This window comes from Equus przewalskii, chromosome 1 (assembly GCF_037783145.1).
Source record: "Equus przewalskii isolate Varuska chromosome 1, EquPr2, whole genome shotgun sequence".
Lineage (NCBI taxonomy): Eukaryota > Metazoa > Chordata > Mammalia > Perissodactyla > Equidae > Equus > Equus przewalskii.
In genome coordinates this window covers 29,782,866-29,802,980 of record NC_091831.1, presented here as the reverse complement: position 1 = coordinate 29,802,980, position 20,115 = coordinate 29,782,866, and the positions used below count along the sequence as shown (strand labels likewise).

The following is a 20,115-nucleotide window of genomic DNA, read 5'->3' as shown; positions in this document are numbered from 1 at the left end:
CAAATTGCTTCTGTCATAGAAAAACTATAGTTTCAAATTTAAAAAATCTGTCTGGAATATTATGTATCACTTTAGTATAAAGATGTTATTGTTCCATATCAGTAATTCCCCAATTTATTAATCTAACGGCTCTCTTTAGTGGATCTTAGATCCCATCCAATATCTTGCTGAAAATGTTACTTTCCTGAAAAACATACTCTGCTTTGATTTGCAATTGTCATTTCAAATTAAAACCACAAATTACCCTGAGAGTCTCTGGTCAACCTTCCTCTTGGCATTACCTTAAAGAGAGGAGAGAGGTTTAGAGGCAAGGTTCCTGGTGTGGAAGAGGCTGACTCACTCCGCAGCTGACCGTCCACTGCACCGACTTAGAACGATGGGGACCTGCCCACAGTGAAAGGAACTACGGCCAGGATTCAAAGGCAGCAAGACAGACAGTGTGAGTAAATATGGAGGTTAATATCAGTATAATCACTAGAGTTTCAAAGATACACAAATATGAATGATACTATGACTACGTCCTTTTTATTAATCAATGTGTAGCCAGTGCCTGGCTCATAGTATGTGCTCAAGAAATATTTGCTGAGTAAAGAAACGAATGCACAACCCTGACCATTTGTCAAATTCAGGCATGTGAACCCCTCCTCAAGATAGAAAAGGACTAGCATATGCTAAAACGAGATCCTCTCAGGGCAACAGTATGTAGTCCTAATCAGGGCTTCTAAAAGTAACACTGCTGGCCAATCTGAAAATCTGTGGACTAACCTTGAATGTTAATACTGCTTCAGAAGCCAAACTATTCATCAGATTTGAAGGTACTGTGTTTCAGATATGGAACTAACATATTAATTAGCAACTCATTTAACCAGAAGCTCCCTGAGAGCACAGAGCACATCTGTTTATTACTGTATACCCTGCCCTTTGCAAGTCTCAGTCAGAGCCAATATTGGCTATTTCCAATAACTGAAGTCTAGGTCATTTGGACCAACCCTCTCACAGAAAAAAAGCTAAAAAGTTAGGGGAAATATATTTTTAAAAATCTTAAAACTACCAACACAGTGACAAGATGGCAATGTAGTAGCCAAAACCAAAGGGAAAACTGGAATCCAGAGAGGGAAAAAACTACAGAAACTCTAGCCCCAGTGCGTTTGCCAGTTCCGGAAAAGTGTACTTTTGTTTCAATGGCCCTCTGGGGAGAAGGAGTCAAAAACTTAAAGCCCAGAGCTACTGCAAGGTGAAGAGTCTAAAAGGAAACTCTTCCTATAATAAGCTAAGATTCCAAAGGACTCCGGAGGGGTGAGTTGGAATTTGACCAGCGCTCTTGCAAAATTACATCTGTGGTCCTAATGCCTTGGTCGTCCAGGGTACTGTAAGCCTTGAAATGAGCCTAACATGGAACTGGACTAAGAATGACTCGTGTTTCCATGTAGGAATTCCCTCTTAATATTTCTTGGAAAATTTATGTCTTTCTAACTTCTAAGAAATCTGGAAAACAGCTGAGAAATCTGGAAAACAGGAGAAAATACTATAATTTTCCTGTGAAAATAAAGCTTAACAATAAATATAGAGGTGTTAACTGTTTTGAAGGAATCCACTGATGTCAAGCTGAAAGCAAGAGCAGAAAATACTGACACACAGAGTAACAGATTCAGGTTGACTAGGTACCAGAGTGCGGAGGAGAGAGGTGATCAGGATCTAATCAGCTGCTTTTGCTTGGAGCCGTTGCTATGTTATGAGTGTGTTTATAAGTGTGTGTGTTCATGGCCTTGTGTGCTGCTAACAGTAAGTCATTCTCGCATATAAAATAAATATTAATAAGCTTATTTTCACAGTATATTTTACAGAAATCTTATAAGTGATGGTCCAAGAAATATCAAGTTTTAGAAGCAAAATAAGCCCTTAAAATTGGCAATTCTGACAGATGATTCTGTGTAGTTTTGTGAAATCTTGCTTAGACAGGCAAATGTTCCACTATTTGAATGCTATCCAAAAATGGTTGCCCAATGTTTAATGTTTGCTACAGACTATAGTTCTTTGTAAATATTTTAACAGAAGAAATGCAAAGAGAGATGTGAATCTTGTCACAAATTTATTGTCTAAAATTTGAATTAGTAAAAACAATATCAATTCCAATGGCAAAGCCAAAATCAGAGCAAACAGACAAAACACTTTCATTGTTAAAAAAGAAAATGAGCTTATATGAAGCAACATGCACCCCAATGGCCCCACCTGAACATGCTTTTGCATACACTCTTAACGATCCAACCCACGTCAATGCAAAATGGAAACTTTTTTCTATGTCTGGAATGTTAGTCACAAAACAAAGATCAGGACCATCAGATAGAGCAACTAATACTTTGTGTATTTAAAATTGTGTTTTGAGAATAACTTTTAGCTTTTTTCGTGAAGATGGCACCAAAGGTGAAGAATTCTGGAAGCCCCTGCCCCTCCCAGAGCCCAAGCCAAAGCAAAGGCTTTGAAGGCCAAGAAAGCAAAGCTAAAAAGGCGTCCACAGCCACACAAAAAAGAAGGTGTGCACGCACACCACCCACCTTCCAACAGCCCAAGACACTGTGGCTCGGAAGGCAGCCCAGACATCCTGGGAAGAGCGCCCCCAGGAGAAACAACTTGACCACCATGCCACCGTCAAGTTGCCCTGACCACCGAATCAGCCACAAAGACAGAAGACAACACACACTTGTGTTCATTGAGGATGTCAAGGTCAACAAGCACCAGATCAACCAGGCTGTGAAGAAGCTCTGTGACACTGATGTGGTCAAGGTCAACACCCTGATCAGGCCTGATGGAGAGAAGAAGGCATATGATCTGCCGGCTCCTGACTATGATGCTTTGGATGTTGCCAACAAAACTGGGAATAACTAAACTGAGTCCAGCCAGCTATCTCTAAACACAAGTTTTTTTCACTATAAAAAGAATAATTTTTAAATACTAAACATTGGGGGTATTATTTTACAAATTTTGAATGGCTTTTATTTAACATTTACTTTGTGTTAGTTTCCTTCTTTTAATGTTTTATATTATCAAATGTTTACTATGTTAAATTTCATAAATATTCTATAATAATCTAAGCTGTTAAGGCAGAGGAAGCTGAGTGAAGGGTATATGGGAACTCTGTACTATTTTCGTAACTTTTCTATAAATCTAAATTATTTTAAAATATGAAGTAAAAAATGCTTTAGAAAGTCTTTTAACAGGTAGAGAAGTTTTAGTGTCATTAAAATATATAATTTTGTCAAAATATTGTGGTTCACAAAATAAGAAACCATGCATTTATTTCATATATATGTATATATGTGTATATATAATAATATATATAAACACACATATATACAATCTCTGAAACTTTTTAGTATAATCCTAACACAGGAAAATTATTCATTGTTGATTATTATGATCACTACCATTATTATTTAAGAACACATAAATGAAGAGTTTTTTAAAAATATAGAATAATTTATAATTTTAAGGAATCACCAGAAGTTCTAATTTCTTGTTCCTAAAGACTACTACTCTTCAGGAATTTGGAAACATCAGCTGACCATGAATGCAAATCCTCTCTGGAGTCAGGTGCCTTCATCTCAGGTCTGAGAATTTTCCAAGTACTATGACTAGCACATAGTAAAATATAACCAGACACACAAGGGTCTAGACCACACGGAGGAGAACAATGTGACATCAGAGAGTCCCACTAAGACTTAATATCTTAGAATTATCATACACAGACTATAAAACAACTATGCATACCATATGTAAGAAAATAAAAAGCTGAAAGATACCTTCATGAAACAGGAAACCATAATAGGTAACATATATCAGACTTGGAAAAAAAAAAAGAGCTTCTGGAAAATGAATCCCCATGACTTCACAATCCCAGAGTTTTAAGAAGGAACAGTAGCTATAATAAAGAACTTCATTTTGGGTCTGGCACAGCACTGGGCTATTTTGCTGCCCATTAACTGTGTCTGACAGGGGGACTGGCATCTCTGCTCTGATGGTCCCCAGCTCCCCGGTCGTCCAAGTTCAAAGTAACAACAGAGACAAGAGATCTGTGAAAGCTCTGCGAGGTAGAGCTGGCAACTTCAACTCAATTTCACTCAGTTAAACTAAATTCAGTTCGTCAAGTATTTAATGATCTATACTACCTGTAGAACGCGATAGCAGGTGTGTGGGAAATGACACACTGATTAAGACAGAGTGGCTTCTCACTAGGTCAAAATTCTCGTTGTGAGGCATATAAACAACTAAATATAATATTAATCAGAATTAGATAAATTCTGTCTCAACAGTTCTTTAAATCTTAGGCCTTAAATTTCAAAATTAGAGATTGTACAAGACTGGATTGGAGAGGTAAAGCCGAGTGCTCAAACTGATTGATTTCCTCCTCTTTTGAGGGACTGCTTCGATTGTTGGACATACTCTTTATGATGACAGAAAAAGATGACCTTAAGAGGCAGTGTCAGTGATTGTAAGAAATAAGTAACTTCCTCATATCAGCAATAGATATAAACAATACACGTACTGAAAATCAGGCAAGTCAACATTAACATAGCCAATGCTGTACTTCATGAATTCAAATAACCAAAGTCTTCCTAAGACTCTCCTTACCTGCTGTAGGTCTTTCACAGTGTTAAACTTCTAGCAATTAAAAAAAACCACAGTAAGAACATAAGAACACTGGCTGAATTATTAAATTAGTCTTGAAAAAGAAGGTCAGTTGAATAAGAAAGATTCCCAATGTCATCACTTAGTACCAGCTGATTAATCCATACATCCATTTAAAAACACTGCACAGTGTTTTTAAGCATAGAAGACATCACATTTTGGTGGAACACTACTAATTCTAAAAAGTATCATTATTGAGAAGTTCCTGCTACCTGGAATTTGGGAGACTTTTCTCCTGCCACCTGTATATCTAATGCAGGAACAGCTTACAAGCATCTCTCGAGCCTTGTAGGTGTGGCAGGCGATGGGGGACCCTGGAGCTTGCTAGGGCTTTGGGAATGGAGTGCCGAGCCAAGCTTCCCTTAGAGCTCCTTCTCAGGCACTCTGAAGTCATCACAGTACCTGGCAATCCCCAAAAATTCAGATACTCGTGTTAAATGAACGCTTTTCTGAAGACGTGTCTAAGCGCTCGTCCTCGTGCAAATGTTGCTGCTATCCCTGTTCAGAGCAGGTGACCCAGGGGCCCAGCGGCTTCACTGTTCCCTAGTTAATCACACTGGATTTGCTCCAAGACCTCCTCCTCCTGCCGTGCTTCTGAGGTGGGAGTTCCCTCAGAACTGTGCCCACCTGCACAGCAGTCCTCTCCTGAGCATATTTTAGAGGTTTCCTCTCTTTCTGTAACACCATCTGCTTTCCATCTTTCAGAAAATTACTCAATTTCCGGCCTTCTTATAATACTCTTTCTTGTTGGAATTTTTTGTTATATTTTTTTGGTTCACTTTTAGAGATCTAAAGTAGAGGGGGAGGTAGATATGTGTACTTAGTCTGCCATCTTGATCCAGTCTCTGGGCCACCATTCTCCTGCTTTTATTAGTGTCCTGCCATTGCTAGATCCAAACACTACTTTTTATTATTCACCTTCCAGATGACATGCAGGTTCAGAGCTCCCCGGCACACACACCAAAGGTGACACATAGTCACGTTCTCCTTGAGTCCTAGACAATGGCTGTTGCCTCACTCTCTTCCTCTTCCTACTTTATAAGGGATTTCCCCTGTGAGTCTGGTGAGTATGAATGAAGTCTCCAGAGGCTGGTCACCTCAAGTCAAGTGACAGGATGTGAATTTTTGAATGTGCAAGGTGGGAAGCAGTAAACTGTAGCAGTTAAAGACACGAGCTCAGAGCCAGCCCCGATGGCCTAGTGGTTAAAGTTTGGTGCACTCCGCTTAGGGGACCCCGTTTCGGCTCCCAGGCACGGACGCACACCGCTTGTCTGTCAGCACCGTGCTGTGGTGGCAGCTCACATAGAAGAACTAGAAGGACTTAAAACTAGGATATACAACTTCACACTGGGGCTTTGGGGAGGAAAAGAAAAAAGAGGAAGATTGGCAACAGATGTTAGCTCAGGGCGAATCTTTCCCAGCAAAATAAAAAAACAACATGAGCTCAAATTCCAGCTTCCTTGGCAAGTTACTTAATCTCTGCAAGTGTTAGTTTCCTCATCTATGAAGTGGCCATGTGAATTATCCCAGTACCTTCAGGGCGGCTGTGAAGACTCTGTGTGTGAGCAAATGGTAACAAATGCCTATCAGTAAGTTAACAAATATCAGCTATTATAATAATCATTATTATTGAAACCTAGTCCCTGGACCACAAAGATACAAGATGCAACTTTCTCATGAGTCTTAGCCTGGAAGTCTTTAGTCCTTAGCAGAGCCTGGTTAAGGAAAGTAATGTTTAAGGATTTCCCATCTGCATGACTGCTGTGGATGGCACAGCAGCACAGAGATGTGGATGGCAATGAGGTCTGAGCTGCTTTATCTGAGCAGCAAACGAAGTCAGGAGGCTACACTGTGGCTACACTGAGACAGAGCAGTTTCATTGTGGAGACAGAATAAGAAATTAGGTAATGAGAAAGCAGACCATTTTTTATTTTTATTTTTTTTGAGGAAGATTAGCCCTGAGCTAACTACTGCCAATCCTTCTCTTTTTGCTGAGGAAGCCTGGCCCTGAGCTAACATCATGCCCAGCCCATCTTCCTCTACTTTATATGTGGGACACCTACCACAGCATGGCGCGCCAAGCGGTGCCATGTCCACACCCGGGATCCGAACTGGCGAACCCCGGGCTGCCGAGAAGCGGACTGTGCGAACTTAACTGCTGCGCCACTGGGCTGGCCCCATTTTTTACTTGTTGATCACAGATAATAACATATCCCTAACAAACATGGGTCAGCCGTTGTTTGGACTTGAGGGTGTCAAGAAACAAGTAGATATCATTTCCCCATCACTTACCTCTAAGTTGCTGGAGTTCCATATTCAAACTTTCGATGTTACTCTCGTAGAACTCCAGATTCTCAAGGGTCTCTGCCCTCAATGACTCCTCTTGCTTCTCCTCCAGCATTCGGGTTAGCTCTTCCTGAGCCCTGCTATACATATCCAAGTCCTGTTCCATTTCCTGAATCCTCACCAATACTAAGGGACACTGGGAAGTCTGGTCCAAAGTTTGCTCCAGATTCCCAGGACCCTCCTTCTCTAGGGTGTTACACCTCAGGAGCTTTCGGGGTGCTGCGTTCATTCTCTGCTGTGCTGACGGAGGCAGGGGAGCTGGGCGAGAGGGTCGCACTGCCAAGGGTGGTTCAGGTTTCAGGTTCTGGTCCACCAGCAAATGGGGAGAAGGGGATGCTGGAGTAGAGGGACGGGGTGGCGGTGGCCTTAGGGCCTTTCTCCTCGTGGGCAGCTCCTGCTGCGTGATGAGCTTTGAGGAACCTCGGACAATATCCTTCTCGGAGTTAAAGTCCATGATTGAAAAGTGGCGCAAAATTTTATCTGCTTCTGTGCCGGGCCCTGACAAGCTCTTCTCAAACTCTATCAGCTGTTGGGTCAATTTCGAGTCCAGGTCACTGTTGCCGTCTCCCTGTAAAAGTGCCATCGCTTCCACAGCGGATGCCCTGTCTTGTGGACCAGGCTTCATCTCTGCTCTCTCTGCCGCAGAGCAAAAGCCGGAAGCGTTTCCTCTGGCTATGTGGTGCTTTTTAGCACACCTTGCCACACCATGGAGCTGAGGCCTCAACTGGTTGGGTCTGACTACCCTCGAAGCTGGAACAGAAGAGCTGCCGTGAAGAGGCGGGACCGGCTTCTGAAAGGTTTTTGGCTGGGAGTACGTTCGTCTGGGAGGGAGGCTGGAGTAGTCTCTAGTCCTTGCTTCTGGAGGAACAAGGTCAGAGGACCGCTCCGAGCCGGCGTGGCTCCCTCCTGCTGTAGAATAATACTGGTTTTTCTGCAATCTGGGATGAAAAGGTCCCTGAGGTTGCGAGGAAACACCATTGACTACCTCTGAAGGATCCTTCACGGAAGAGTCTTTGGCAAGGAGCTCTTCGTGCCCCACACCTGGGCTTCTCTGGGGCCCTGCTGAGGGGCCCTCATCCCAGGAAGAGTCTTCCTGGACTTCACATTCCAAAGTCAGATGATCCGGGGGAGAAGCGGATGTTTCCGAAATAACACAGTTGGACTCCTCTGCTTCCTCCTCGTGAGATTCATGTTCTTTTTCCTCCTCCGCAAAAGAGTCCTCTGAACAATCCAAGGAAGTTTCGGGGATCTTAGAAAGGCTGCTTTCCTGTGGTAGGTCCATGGTTTCCTCCACTCTTGTTTCAGGACATAACTTCACAAACCGATAGGGAAAGACGCCTGTCCTGCCCTTCAGGGATCCTTCTAGCCAGCCATCTTCCAGGGTCGCCAGAATTCGGATTTTATCGCCTACGTCAAAATCCAGCTCATTCGGCTCCAGGGCTTGGAATCTGTAGAGGGCAATTCCATAGGTGCCCGGCTGCTCGTCGTCCTCTTCTGGCGCGCCCTCTTCTTCTCCTGTCGGGGTATCTACTTCACCGTTAATAATGCAGTCATCGTGATTTTCAGAACTTACTGACTCATCCACAGTCCTCAAGGGCCCCAAAAGCTCTACGAAACCTTCTGGAAAAATGCCTCTTCGACCCTCTAACTCCCCTTCAAACCAGCCCGGTTCAGGAACTCCAATAATGGTAATCACATCCCCTTCTCTGAAGTCCAGCTCCTCATCCAGCTGCGCAGAAAGCCCCATCAGCGCCCGGGCTTGTCCCATGGAATATTCAGGAATCTGGAGCAGGGCGCTCTGCGAGTGCCACTGCTGGCTTTGTGAGGACAGGCAAAGCTCGCGGACACATGAGGATGGGAAGAAGCCCCGGGCACCCCAGCAGCTTCGGCCCTGCAGCCAGCCACCCGTAAGAGCACCATCGAGAATCACGAGGTCACCTAAAGAAAGAGAAGCAAAGATAATGACCTCAGGCATCACCCCAGCAGAAAATTACTAACAGTGGAACTCATCATTTTAAACATCTGTCAAATTCAAGGAAATACACACCTGGAGTTTTAAGGGCACAAACACTCTTGACAATTTAGTGAATTTAGGGACAATCTAGCGAATTTTGACAATTTAGTGAAAACATAGTGAACATTCCTGTAAACCAATGGTTTTCAAAGTGTGTTCTGTGGAACCCTGGGGCTGGGTACCCAAGATCTTTTTCAGAGGGTCTTCGAGGTCAAAACTATCATATTTTCTTCATATACTTCTGCCAAAACTACATATCACTGCAGACTGAATATAGACACAAATATGAGAATTTAGCTCTCTTCTATTAAACCAAATACTAAAGAGATTTGCAAAAATGTAAATCAACGTTTCCCTTACCACTATTTTTTTTTTAGAAAACTAGTTATTTTTCACAGAAATATGTTACTTATGTTAATATTTAATGAGTTTTAAAAAATGAATTGATAAGTATTTTTTAAATTTCTCAGTTTTAGTAGCTAATACAGTAAATATCAATAGACCCACATAAGCAAGAGCTCTTTAGGATCTCAGTAACTTTTTTTCCCTCTCTTTTTTTTTTTTGGTGAGGAAGATTGCCCCTGAGCTAACATCTGTGCCAATCTTCCTCACTTTATATGTGGGACACCACCACAGCGTGGCTTGACACGCAGCATGTAGGTCTGCACTCAGGATCCGAACCCATGAACCTGGGCGGATGAACTTAACCACTACACCACCGGGCTGGCCCCTCAATAACTTTTAAGAGTTTAAAGGGATTCTAAGATCAAAAAGTTTAAGAAATGCTACTATAAACAACGTTTTTCAAGTCTGTACCACTGGATTGGTTTATAAATGATAAAGAATATATTCATGACCACTATGGTCCTTTGAATAGATGGATCTAATTTCTCACACTAAATTTTATTCAATATCAAATATGGAACAAAGAAAGAAGTCTTCAGGAATGGGCTCTTTGTTGGAGGTACAGGGTGTGGGCAATAAGCTCTTCATTTATTTTCTCCAGAGGCCTTCTTGAACTATCCTTACCCTGAAAATACAACATAATCAAATCTTAAAAAGAATCTTCTAACAGTCAGCGCTTTTGCTTTTGAAAATAACCAATAGTTCCAATCCTGATGTTTCAGCTTATCTTCACAAAATAGAAGCTGAATAGTTAGCATCTGTCTCACTGTTGAAGAAGCTGAGGTAAAGAAAGGATAGGGGCACACTGTTTCTGGAAAAAATGAAATTAAAATTCAGTCTTATAGGATTTGCCCCAGTTAAAAAATTACTCTACAGTTTTGTAATTGTTTTATAACAAACTCTTAATTATCTGACTATGAACTATGCATTTCGTGGATTATCAGTTTAAATCTTTTTTTTAACTTTTCTCTTACTCAACACCTAAGTCAACTTTCCCTTCAGGAGCAGAGATCAAGAAATGCGATGCACCTGGCCCACGTAAAATAAGACCAGGATAGCACAGTAACTAGCAAAATAATATGTCGCTTTATAGCATGAATATTTGAAAACTGGATTATTGGGGCCAGCCCAGTGGTGTAGTGGCTAAGTTCAGCACTCTGTGCTCTGGCAGCCCTGGGTTTGCAGGTGTGGATCCCAGGTGCACACCTAGCACTGCCGGTCAAGCCACAAAGCCACACTGTGGAGGCATCTCATATAAAACAGAGGAAGACTGGCACAGATGTTAGCTCAATGACAATCTTCCTCAAGCAAAAAGAGGAATATTGGCAACAGATGTTAGCTTGGGGCTAATCTTCCTCACCAAAAAAAACCCAACAACACCAAACTAGATTATCTTTCAGGGTCTCAACTTATATACTCTTGATGTTTAAAAGAAATTAAACCTGCCCTACCTGACTTAGTGAAGTATAGATTCTGTCACGTCAAGTACCACTTCTCTTTTGTATTTTAAGAGTTTGGTACAATGCCTTTCCCATAGCAAGCACCCAGTGTCCATTTGCTAATGATGATGAGTCTTCAACTCCCACTCCCAAACTAATTAATTATATCCTCCCTCCCAAACTAGCTCCACACTGCTAACTTCCTTTTTTCCTCTAATTACTTCTTTCAAAATAGTTATTCCATTCATTACTTGCTCTTTGTTACCACCCTAGTCCAACTCCCATCATCTCAGTCCTTTAAACCCTGCCCCTGACACCGTCTCTTCCAGTCTACCAAATGATTCACACCAAACTAGGAAGATAAATGTACCACTTTTATCATATCCCTCCCATGCTCAAACTTTTACCACAAGGCATGAGGTGTCGTTCTACTGCCAAAGGCTTCTTGTCTGAGAATCCTATTCCCGTTACCTGAAATATGTAGAAAATTTTGCTCTGGATACTTTCTAAAGAGGTTTAGTTACTAAGCTACCAAAAGGCTATTCTCATGTTCTCACCCCAATGCAACCTGGCATTCATATCCAGCCGTAAGGGTCCCCTGCGTCCAACCCCTGCTGTCCAATATGATCTCACCTATGAGACCATATTCCACACAAAGGGGCTTACACTGGCTCCTATACAAGCCTCTCCATCTGAAACCTTGGCATGCTTCTCTAAAAACCTTAGAAGCCCACATTCACCCTGGTCATCTGTAGCCTACTAAAGAAATGATCGCTTATATCACTAATTTTGACACTGGTATTGTTATATACTAACTACACAGCACCTAACGTAAGACTCTGCACTTGGTGGTAGGCACTCGGTACATTTTCACTAATTTGATACTGTTTTGCTTAGATGTTCCTGAAAAATAGGGTCTTGGTCCTATATTTCTGTATTTCTTTAATTTATGATTCAATATCCATTGGTCAGAGCTTGGAGTCCTGAGACTTAGGAGTGACTTTTTCCCACTAGCTCTAAGGCCATTCCATCAGGGCCACAGAGGGAACTCAGCAGAGACATGGCTACTGTTCAGACACAATAGGCCTTTTAGTGAATACGAAGGATAAAAGCGTGCCATAACGCCCACTCTACTGGCTTTGAAATGAACTGGCTTTCTTAAAGCTGCAGAATTACAATATTTTCCTTGTTTTGCCGATTTCCACAAAACCCTTATAATGGGGCTTGTTTTTCTATCAATTTTCAGCCAGATGACTATGTTGATAAGCTTTATTACCTGGCAGACTGTCATTCTGCTGGTTATTTCTATATAATAAGGTGAATTTTTTAAAGATCACAAGTTAGACCCTGAAAAGCACTTCAGAGATAATTTTGGTTCACACCCTTATTTTATTGCCCTGTTACTGAGTGTTTTGCATGAGTCTCTCATTTTCATCATTCCCCTGGCATCCTAGGGGATTCCTTAGGAATGGAGGCTACCTACTGGTCATTTCCAGACTTCTGAGACAACAGTATGAGGAACTCCCAGAACAGAGTGACCAGATTTTGAGAAGAGAGAAATAGGAAGCGTGGGGACACTTAGGGTCAGCCCAAGCCTTCCGCTCACGCACAATTAATCCCTGCCGCCATGCTGCTTGTTTTTTCTGGTTGGACTTTTTTATTCAACAAGAAATGCATTAGCAATAAGATTTTAAGAACGAATGCAAGTCTTCTTAGAACTGAATATAAGGAGTCTGACTCTGCAGTATTAGGTCCTTCACTGCATCCTAATGACCAGGGGACTATGTGTGTTATGCAGACCGACTGCATATTGTTCTTAGGTTTCCATATGAGCCATGCTAGAACCTTAATCCTGATATCTCACACATGACATCACCAATTTATGACACAAGTGCTTTGACCAATAAATCTCATTTATCAATTTATTTTTCATTGGTCTTTTTTTGGGGCGGGGAGGTGGCCTAGAAACACAAGTTTACAGGCAAGGGATGTGCATTCTGTGTTAAATAAGGCAATCGTTAGTGACATTTCATAACTCCCATTAATTTTTTTCTTTCTTCATTCTGTCTTTTCCTTGTCATACTCTTGTTTTGGTTTTATCTTTTGCTTTTTTCTCTTTCTTTTTTTCCCTTTAATTTTTTCAGGACAGTCAGTGGCCCTGGCCACCTGAATTGATCCTTCTAAGAGATAACCATGTGTCTGAGCTCAAACATAATTCAAAATACAGGGAACAGTCCAAAACAACTGGATAGCTTCAGGAAAAGGAGAAAGGATGACACCTGCTGGAAGAACCACTGGTGGTTCCGATTCAGATGGAATCTCCCTGGAAAAACTGACATACACACGAAACTTCATGTAATTATCAGGAAACAAGGTGCCTGAAGCTCATGTACGCACTCCAGGAATCCCAGGTTAAGAATAATAAAAATAACTAGTCTTTACGGAGTGTTTACCTTGTACCAGATGCCTTAGATATATACCCTCATGTAATCCTCACAACTACCCTGAGGCAGGCATTATTATCCTCATTTCGTAGATAAGGAAACTGAGGCTGAGAGAACTTAAGTGACCAGCCCAAGTCACCACTATCGAGCCTGCAGTTAGATCTAAATCTAGGGCTGTCGGAATTTCCCTAAGCTACACTGCCTACTCTAACATACTTTTCTAATTAAAAATACACACTTTTCTCTTACTAATCACAATGATATTTCTGAAAGGTAAGTAAACAACAGTTAACTGAAGGCAGCACGGTAAGACAAAACAGATCTCAAACATTGACCCACATGCTCTTAAGGTTTCCAAACCCCCTCCTGACAAATATTAAACCACCCAAGTTTTATTTACACAGAACGGGAGAGGCTTCACCCCACAGTGAAGGTACTAAGGAAAAATAAAGAAAGGACAAGGAACAGGGTTACCAGTGCTAGAGGACAGGGATAAAGGAAATGTAGCACTCGTGAGCTGAGACACTGATGTAACGGAAAAAAACAATTTTAGTCCAAGAAGCAGAAGCGCCATTCCAAGCACCAGACTTGAAAATCTGGAAGCCTAGACTCGAGTCTTATAAACTATATGTGGCATAAAACAATACTTTCGTTTTTTAGTGATTCTGTTTCCAACTAGTACAATTAAAACTTGTTAATGTGGATTGTCATGTATAGAAAACAAAAGGAATTAAAATCATGTCCGTGTCTCATGCTAAACTTCCCAGAAAAAGCCAAATTGCATAGGGACACCTAACTTCCCCACCCTCAGAGGCTTGTGGTTTCATGTCGGAAGACGTATGAGCTAAAAGAGACGTGAAAAGCATAGAAGGACAGAGAGCTGGATAGTCATTTTGTTTAATGGCAGTAGAGCGTCAGAGAAGAGAACAAGACAAAACCACTGATAATTAGAACATCTCTTTCTAGTCTCTTTTCCTATGTACGGCCCCTGCCCTGCATCCTCTTCCTTTGGGCTCCACTTTCATCTTTAAGCTTCTTAGATTTAACTGGTTAAAAGCTAGTCAAGATAAGATCTACAGATTCCAGGACCCAGCCTCACCTTGAGTCAGTCTTGGTACAAGTGACACGACTGAAAGGTCCACTAGCATCGAATCTCTTAGGTGGCCCTTGGATTTCTGACATGGATTTTAAATTTAAAGCAAGTTTAGAATACATTAGACCAGCCTTCCCAAGAAAGGGATACAGCAGAAAATCTCTTTTTTGCACCTAAGGCTTGACTACGCAGAAAAAGCTAATTCCAGAAGCCACATCTTCAAATTCCTCAAATGCTGTAGACACACTGCATATTTCCACAGAGTATATTCTTACACCCGCTATTGGCTCCAGGAACCAGGTATAGGAAAGGACAAGTCCCTGCCGTCCACATCCTCTGCACAGCACACTGGTGGAAGCCACTGTGCCCCGGCCCTTTCTCCACTCTCTCCGGCTGGCCTGACATGGACTACAGACCTCCAATGGGAGAGCTGGGCGTAGGGACAGATAAGGTTCCCTGCTGTAACATCTTGATCTAGTTCTGTCTGCCTTCCCAACACTGACTAACAAGGAGGTATACAGAACAGAGGCTGAGTGCAAAGTGAAGTGCAAGAAACTCACAAAATAGATTCTGAGGATTAAGGTCAAAATATTCGTTTCTTTTTGGGTTAGGGAAGTTTGCTAGGTTTTTCCCTCTCCCCTGCTCTGCTGTCTCTCTCTCTCATATGTGTACTTGGTTTAAGAAATTAAGCCTACCCTTTGAGTGCCATCATCAAAGGAGCACATAATAATATTAACAACATGTCTAATAAGTTCTACCATTTTGCTGACTGCTTAGTCATCACAAAATTTAGACTGATCATAAGCCTCAGTTTGTGGAACACTACTGGTTTCTGTGCTTGTGCAGAAATGTATGGACTTAGTCAAGTAAACTTGTAGAAATGGTTTACAGTCCATCTTTTGAAGTTCGTATGTCTGTCAGAGGGCAAGAAGTGAGAGAGACCCAGAGTGTCGCTGAGATTTGGCTAGGGCCATCCATCTCAAACGGCTTCCTTTTAAACTGGGTCTGATGAACACTTTAACAATATCTAATGGTACAGTAGTAAAATAGGGCTGTTTCGCATCTGTCTCTTAACTTCCATGCCACAATTCCAGCTCTAATATTACACATTAATAAATAGTAATGTTGTTAGCAAAACCAAATCAGTTTTTATGGGAAAAAAAGATAAACAGAGTCTGAAGAGTGGCTCCAGCATGGGGCAGTGGAAAGAGAAGACAAGACATAGAATCAGGTGATACAAGTCCACATTCTGAGGCTAAAACTTATCTGCAGGTAATATTCTTTGAATCTCATTTTCATTATTTATAAAATGTGCTTAATAATACTCACTTGGCTGCCTCCAGGTCTGTTGAGGATCAAATGAGAATGTATTTGTGAGAAAATACTGTAGAATTCTAAAACGCCACTAAAATATAAGGCATTATGTTGTCAGCACTATCTTGGTAATGCTGAAGGCTCTCTAGAGGTTAGCCACTTACAAAAATTCAAAGAGATCCACCTGTCAAAATTGGCGGACTCCGCCAATCTTATTTTAAACAGTCTACTTTTGGATCATCAACATACCTCGATGAAGGGGAAGACTGTTCAATTCTTGGGATGTAAATTCACAGATACAGACAAACAGCCTCTCTCCTTCTTTTAGACTGGGAATGGTCACGATTTCCACAAAACTGCTGGGAAACTGTCCTGAAAATAAAAGCAAACATTTCCAATGTTGAAATTTCTTTTTCTGTCTGTGCACCAGGACAAAAAACTTTTTTCCGAGCCCATTTCTAGACCCTGAATTGAAAACTCACTGAGTACATACTCAGGGTTAGAGAATCTATTGTAGAAAAAGGGCAGTGCACAAAATCAGATGCACAGAGAATGCAATTCAACCCAATAAGCATTTACTGGGTACTACTCTAGACAGGGCGCACTGCAGGGAGAAAAGGAGTAAGACAGTCTCGGAGCTCAGAGATCTTAAAGTCTAGTTCAGACATAAAATCTAATTCCGACATAAGCAATAACTCAACTCTGAAATCAAGTGTCACAATATAGGTACACAAATTGCTATGGAAGTTCAGCAAAGATAGAGAATGGCTCAGGAAGAATGAAAAAGGTTGCTTTTGATTCTCAAGATGGGTAACGGTTTTATTAGGTAGTAGTAGACAGACAGGGTCTGCCAGTTGGAAAGCATAAGGAAGTTTGATCGATTCCACCTTCTAAATACCTCTCATACCTGTCCACTTATCTGCAGACCCACCGCCTTGGTCCAAGCTATCAGCAACTCTCACCTGGATTACTGCAACGGCCTCCCATCCCGCCTTCCTGCCTTCAGTTTGGCCCCTTCCTATCAGCCTTCGATCCACAGCAGTGAGCTTTCTAAAATGCAAACCTGTTCGTGCTTAAAGCACCTTTATGGTTTTCCATTTCCTCAACTCCTTACCATGACATACTCTGTCCTCTGTGATCCAGCTTCTACTCGTCTCCCCAGCACTGTCTCCCCCTCCTCAACCATCCATGCCATACTGAACTTTTCTCCGTCCTTCCATGTTCTTTTTCTCTCACTCCAGGGCCTTTGAGCAAGCCTATCTTCTTTGCTTTGCTAACTCCTACGCATCATTTTTTTTCTCAGCTGAGATATCATTTCTACTGGGAAATAATCTATTATTTCCCAAATGTGAGTTAAGTGTCAACAGAGTCTGTTCTAAGGATTGTATAACATACTCCAGCCCAGACTTACATAAATATATCTAAGTTATGTAAGTTATGTCTTATAGAAATACATCTAAGTTAAGGGTTGGATTTAACATAGGTACATAGTATGGGGGAAAAACTTCCACCCTCCACTAAGCTAACTAATGAAAAAACTGGTGGTAATGTATATTTTAAAGAATAGAAGGAAGGAAACCAGATGCACGGAAAGTGGGAAGCAGGTGCATCCAGGGCAGAGGGCAGCTTCAATAAATTTGGGCCGACCATGGATCCAGGAACGAGTGCACAGGATGTACTGCGCTCCCTTGAAAAATGAAAGGGTGGAAAATGCTAAAAGACAGCCAGAGAAAACAAGGTGGAGAGTGACTTATGTCCCATAAATCAGAGATAAAAACTGGTAGCGAAAAGCAATCGTAAACAACAGGGGTTCTGAAAAGAGGAGTAATGCATATTTTCAGAAGAGAAATAGCAGGGTTGATTACAAAGGATAAAGACCTGGGAATGGAAGGGAAGCACAAGAATAGAAAACCAGGCTGGGGGCAGCTGGTATCACACCATTTCAGCCTCCTGAAGGAACCAAGAAGAGAGATGGAATGGTAACAGACATTCTCTCCTCACTGACGGAGACCCCAGTCTGAGTACATATGGAAAATACAGAAGGCTTCTGAAGTTTGTTGACTTGGGCTTCCCACTCAACCTTTATTTTTAATATGGAAAGAAGGGAGGGTCCGTTATATACATGAGGAATTATGAGACTCTCACCTGTCACATCCTCTTTCTTTCCTAGCAGCCAAAATTCATCCACCACCGCCAACACTTCAATAATGTCTCCCACAAAGAGCGGCAGCTCTTCTGATACGCTCGGGCAGAAGTCAAAGACGGCTCGGACCACCGAGCCAGCCTCCATGCTCTACAGCCTAGAAAGGAAGGTCAAAAGAAACAGGAAAGCACAAACAGTTAAGACGTTGTAATATAGGTCTATATCTTGAGAACAATAAAACTTAAGATCCAAAGATACTTATAATCAAGTCAAGGCTAAGTGAATAAGAAGTTTGTACTTTACACTTAAAAAAAAAAATCAAAGTACTATTTCATTGATTTCTTTAAAAATAATAATTTCTTCATACATCTTTCATTTGATTCTCAAAGTCATTCCAGAACTGAAAAAAAAGAAAAGTGACCTATACCTGTGAGTGATAGAAAAGATGCAAGTTGGGAAATGCAGACTTTTCAATATGCCTGCAGAGGGCAATAAGGATATTAACATTTTTAAAGAACCAGGCAACACGGTACTTTTAAAATATGGTATTTTAAAAGTAGGGATTTTAAATATGGCATTTCATTTATTCCCTACAACCACCTTAAAGATTAAGATACTGAGGCTCAGCAAGTTAGAAAACAATTTGTCCAAGATCACAGAGTTCACAGCAGCAGGGCCAGGATTCGACTGCGGGCATTCAGGCTCCTATGTCCTGAGATTGGGTGTGCAAAAAAGTGTAACTTGACCTGAAAAACAGCAGTAGGACCAGGCCCAATGGCTGAGATTTAAAACGTACTGGAAGGTAAAACTCCACAAAAAGCACAAGAAAAGGCTACGTAGATGGCGCCTCCAGACAAGATTTAGTATGCTATACCACATCAAGTACGTGGTTTCGGTTCAAAGAAGCCTATGGCCCTCCCTGGCAAGGTATCCTTGCGCTGCTGCAGTGTCTGTGCTGTCATAAGATGATGTGTCCGTTATCTTGACATGTGTGGCCAGGGAGCCTAAGCACGTGTTTGAGCAACGGAAAGGGAGGAAACGAATGGAGGGCATATGCCCACCTGTCAACCATCAGCCATGACGCGCTCCATTTCACCCTAGTCTTTTACAAGGAGCAGCTGAAGCTCTCCAGGCCCCGAGTCTATTCTTTATTTACCTCAAGGACTCGTTTGGTGTTGGTAGACATGAGGATCCTAACTTTCATCTCACACATGACCATAATCACATCAAAAAGCCCTAAGTGCCTAATTACAAAAAAGAGATAGTTAAAGCTCTGTCAAGTTTATAATCTAAGAAAACAATGATGTGGATAAACACATCAGGCATACAGTAAATAGTTCAGTATATTACTGTGGAGTACCTATAAGACTGCAATGAATCAGGCAACACAAACTTTACATACTTAATTTGTACTACTGACTAAAAGAAGCTGATCTTTATGTTACTGAACTTTTTTTCTATAATGAGATGACTTCAGTCCACAGTGGAAAAGAGGAGTGGCCAGTAATATTCCCTACATCCTCTGCCCTCTCTGACCACATATTTAAGTATTAAAAAGAACCTAACTGTAGGAATCACTACAATTAGGGCAGCACACTGTGCATACAACACACTAGACTACTAAAGTCAGAGAGACTAGGGTTCGAATCCCAGCCCCACTGTTTATTAGCTATTTCACCTTGGATGTATTCCTTAAACTCTCTGGGCTTCAGTTTCCTTGTTCAGAACAATGGAGGTAATAATACTATCATATTGACCATCAAAAGGATGAGGATAATGATAAAAATAATGATAATGCCTAATATTTATTGAGCACTTACCATGTGCCATGCATTATACTATGCCCTTCCTTCATTGAGTCCTCACAACAACCCTATCGCACATTATTGTTCCTATTTTGCAGGTTAGGACACAGGCTCAGAGAGATGATATAATCTGTCCAAGGTCACACAGTAAGTCAGAGATGGAATGGGAACCCAGATCTGTCTGTCTCCAAAGCCTTAACCAGACTGCTAATCGTGTGAAAGCACCTAGAACAGGGCTGCTACGGCAGGTGCTCAACAAACGTTAGCAGCTCTTATAAAACATCATTCCCATAGCTACAAGCTCAAATCTGCGTCATCGATGCGGCATCACCAGAGAATGTGCTATTTCAAGTATATAAACACTACACAGCGTACCATTTCAACATGCCAAAACTTCATTAATTCTGACCATGTTTAAAAATAGACACA

At 41.5% G+C, this 20,115-nt stretch overlaps 1 protein-coding gene and 1 pseudogene across 2 annotated transcripts in view; one reads left to right on the top strand and one right to left on the bottom strand.

The window, feature by feature from the left end:
* DNMBP (dynamin binding protein) overlaps window positions 1–20,115 on the bottom strand; it is a 96,768-nt gene that overhangs the window by 49,325 nt on the left and 27,328 nt on the right. For both annotated transcript variants that reach the window (XM_070559391.1, XM_070559399.1), the window contains exons 2-4: window positions 17,884–18,038; window positions 15,988–16,110; window positions 6,976–8,967 (exon numbers count right to left, since the gene is read on the bottom strand). In XM_070559391.1, the coding sequence (XP_070415492.1) occupies window positions 6,976–8,967; window positions 15,988–16,110; window positions 17,884–18,028 (2,260 nt within the window). In that variant the 5' untranslated portion in view covers window positions 18,029–18,038. The remainder of the gene's footprint in view (window positions 1–6,975; window positions 8,968–15,987; window positions 16,111–17,883; window positions 18,039–20,115) is intronic.
* Window positions 2,410–2,907, top strand: LOC103563166 (large ribosomal subunit protein uL23 pseudogene; annotated as a pseudogene).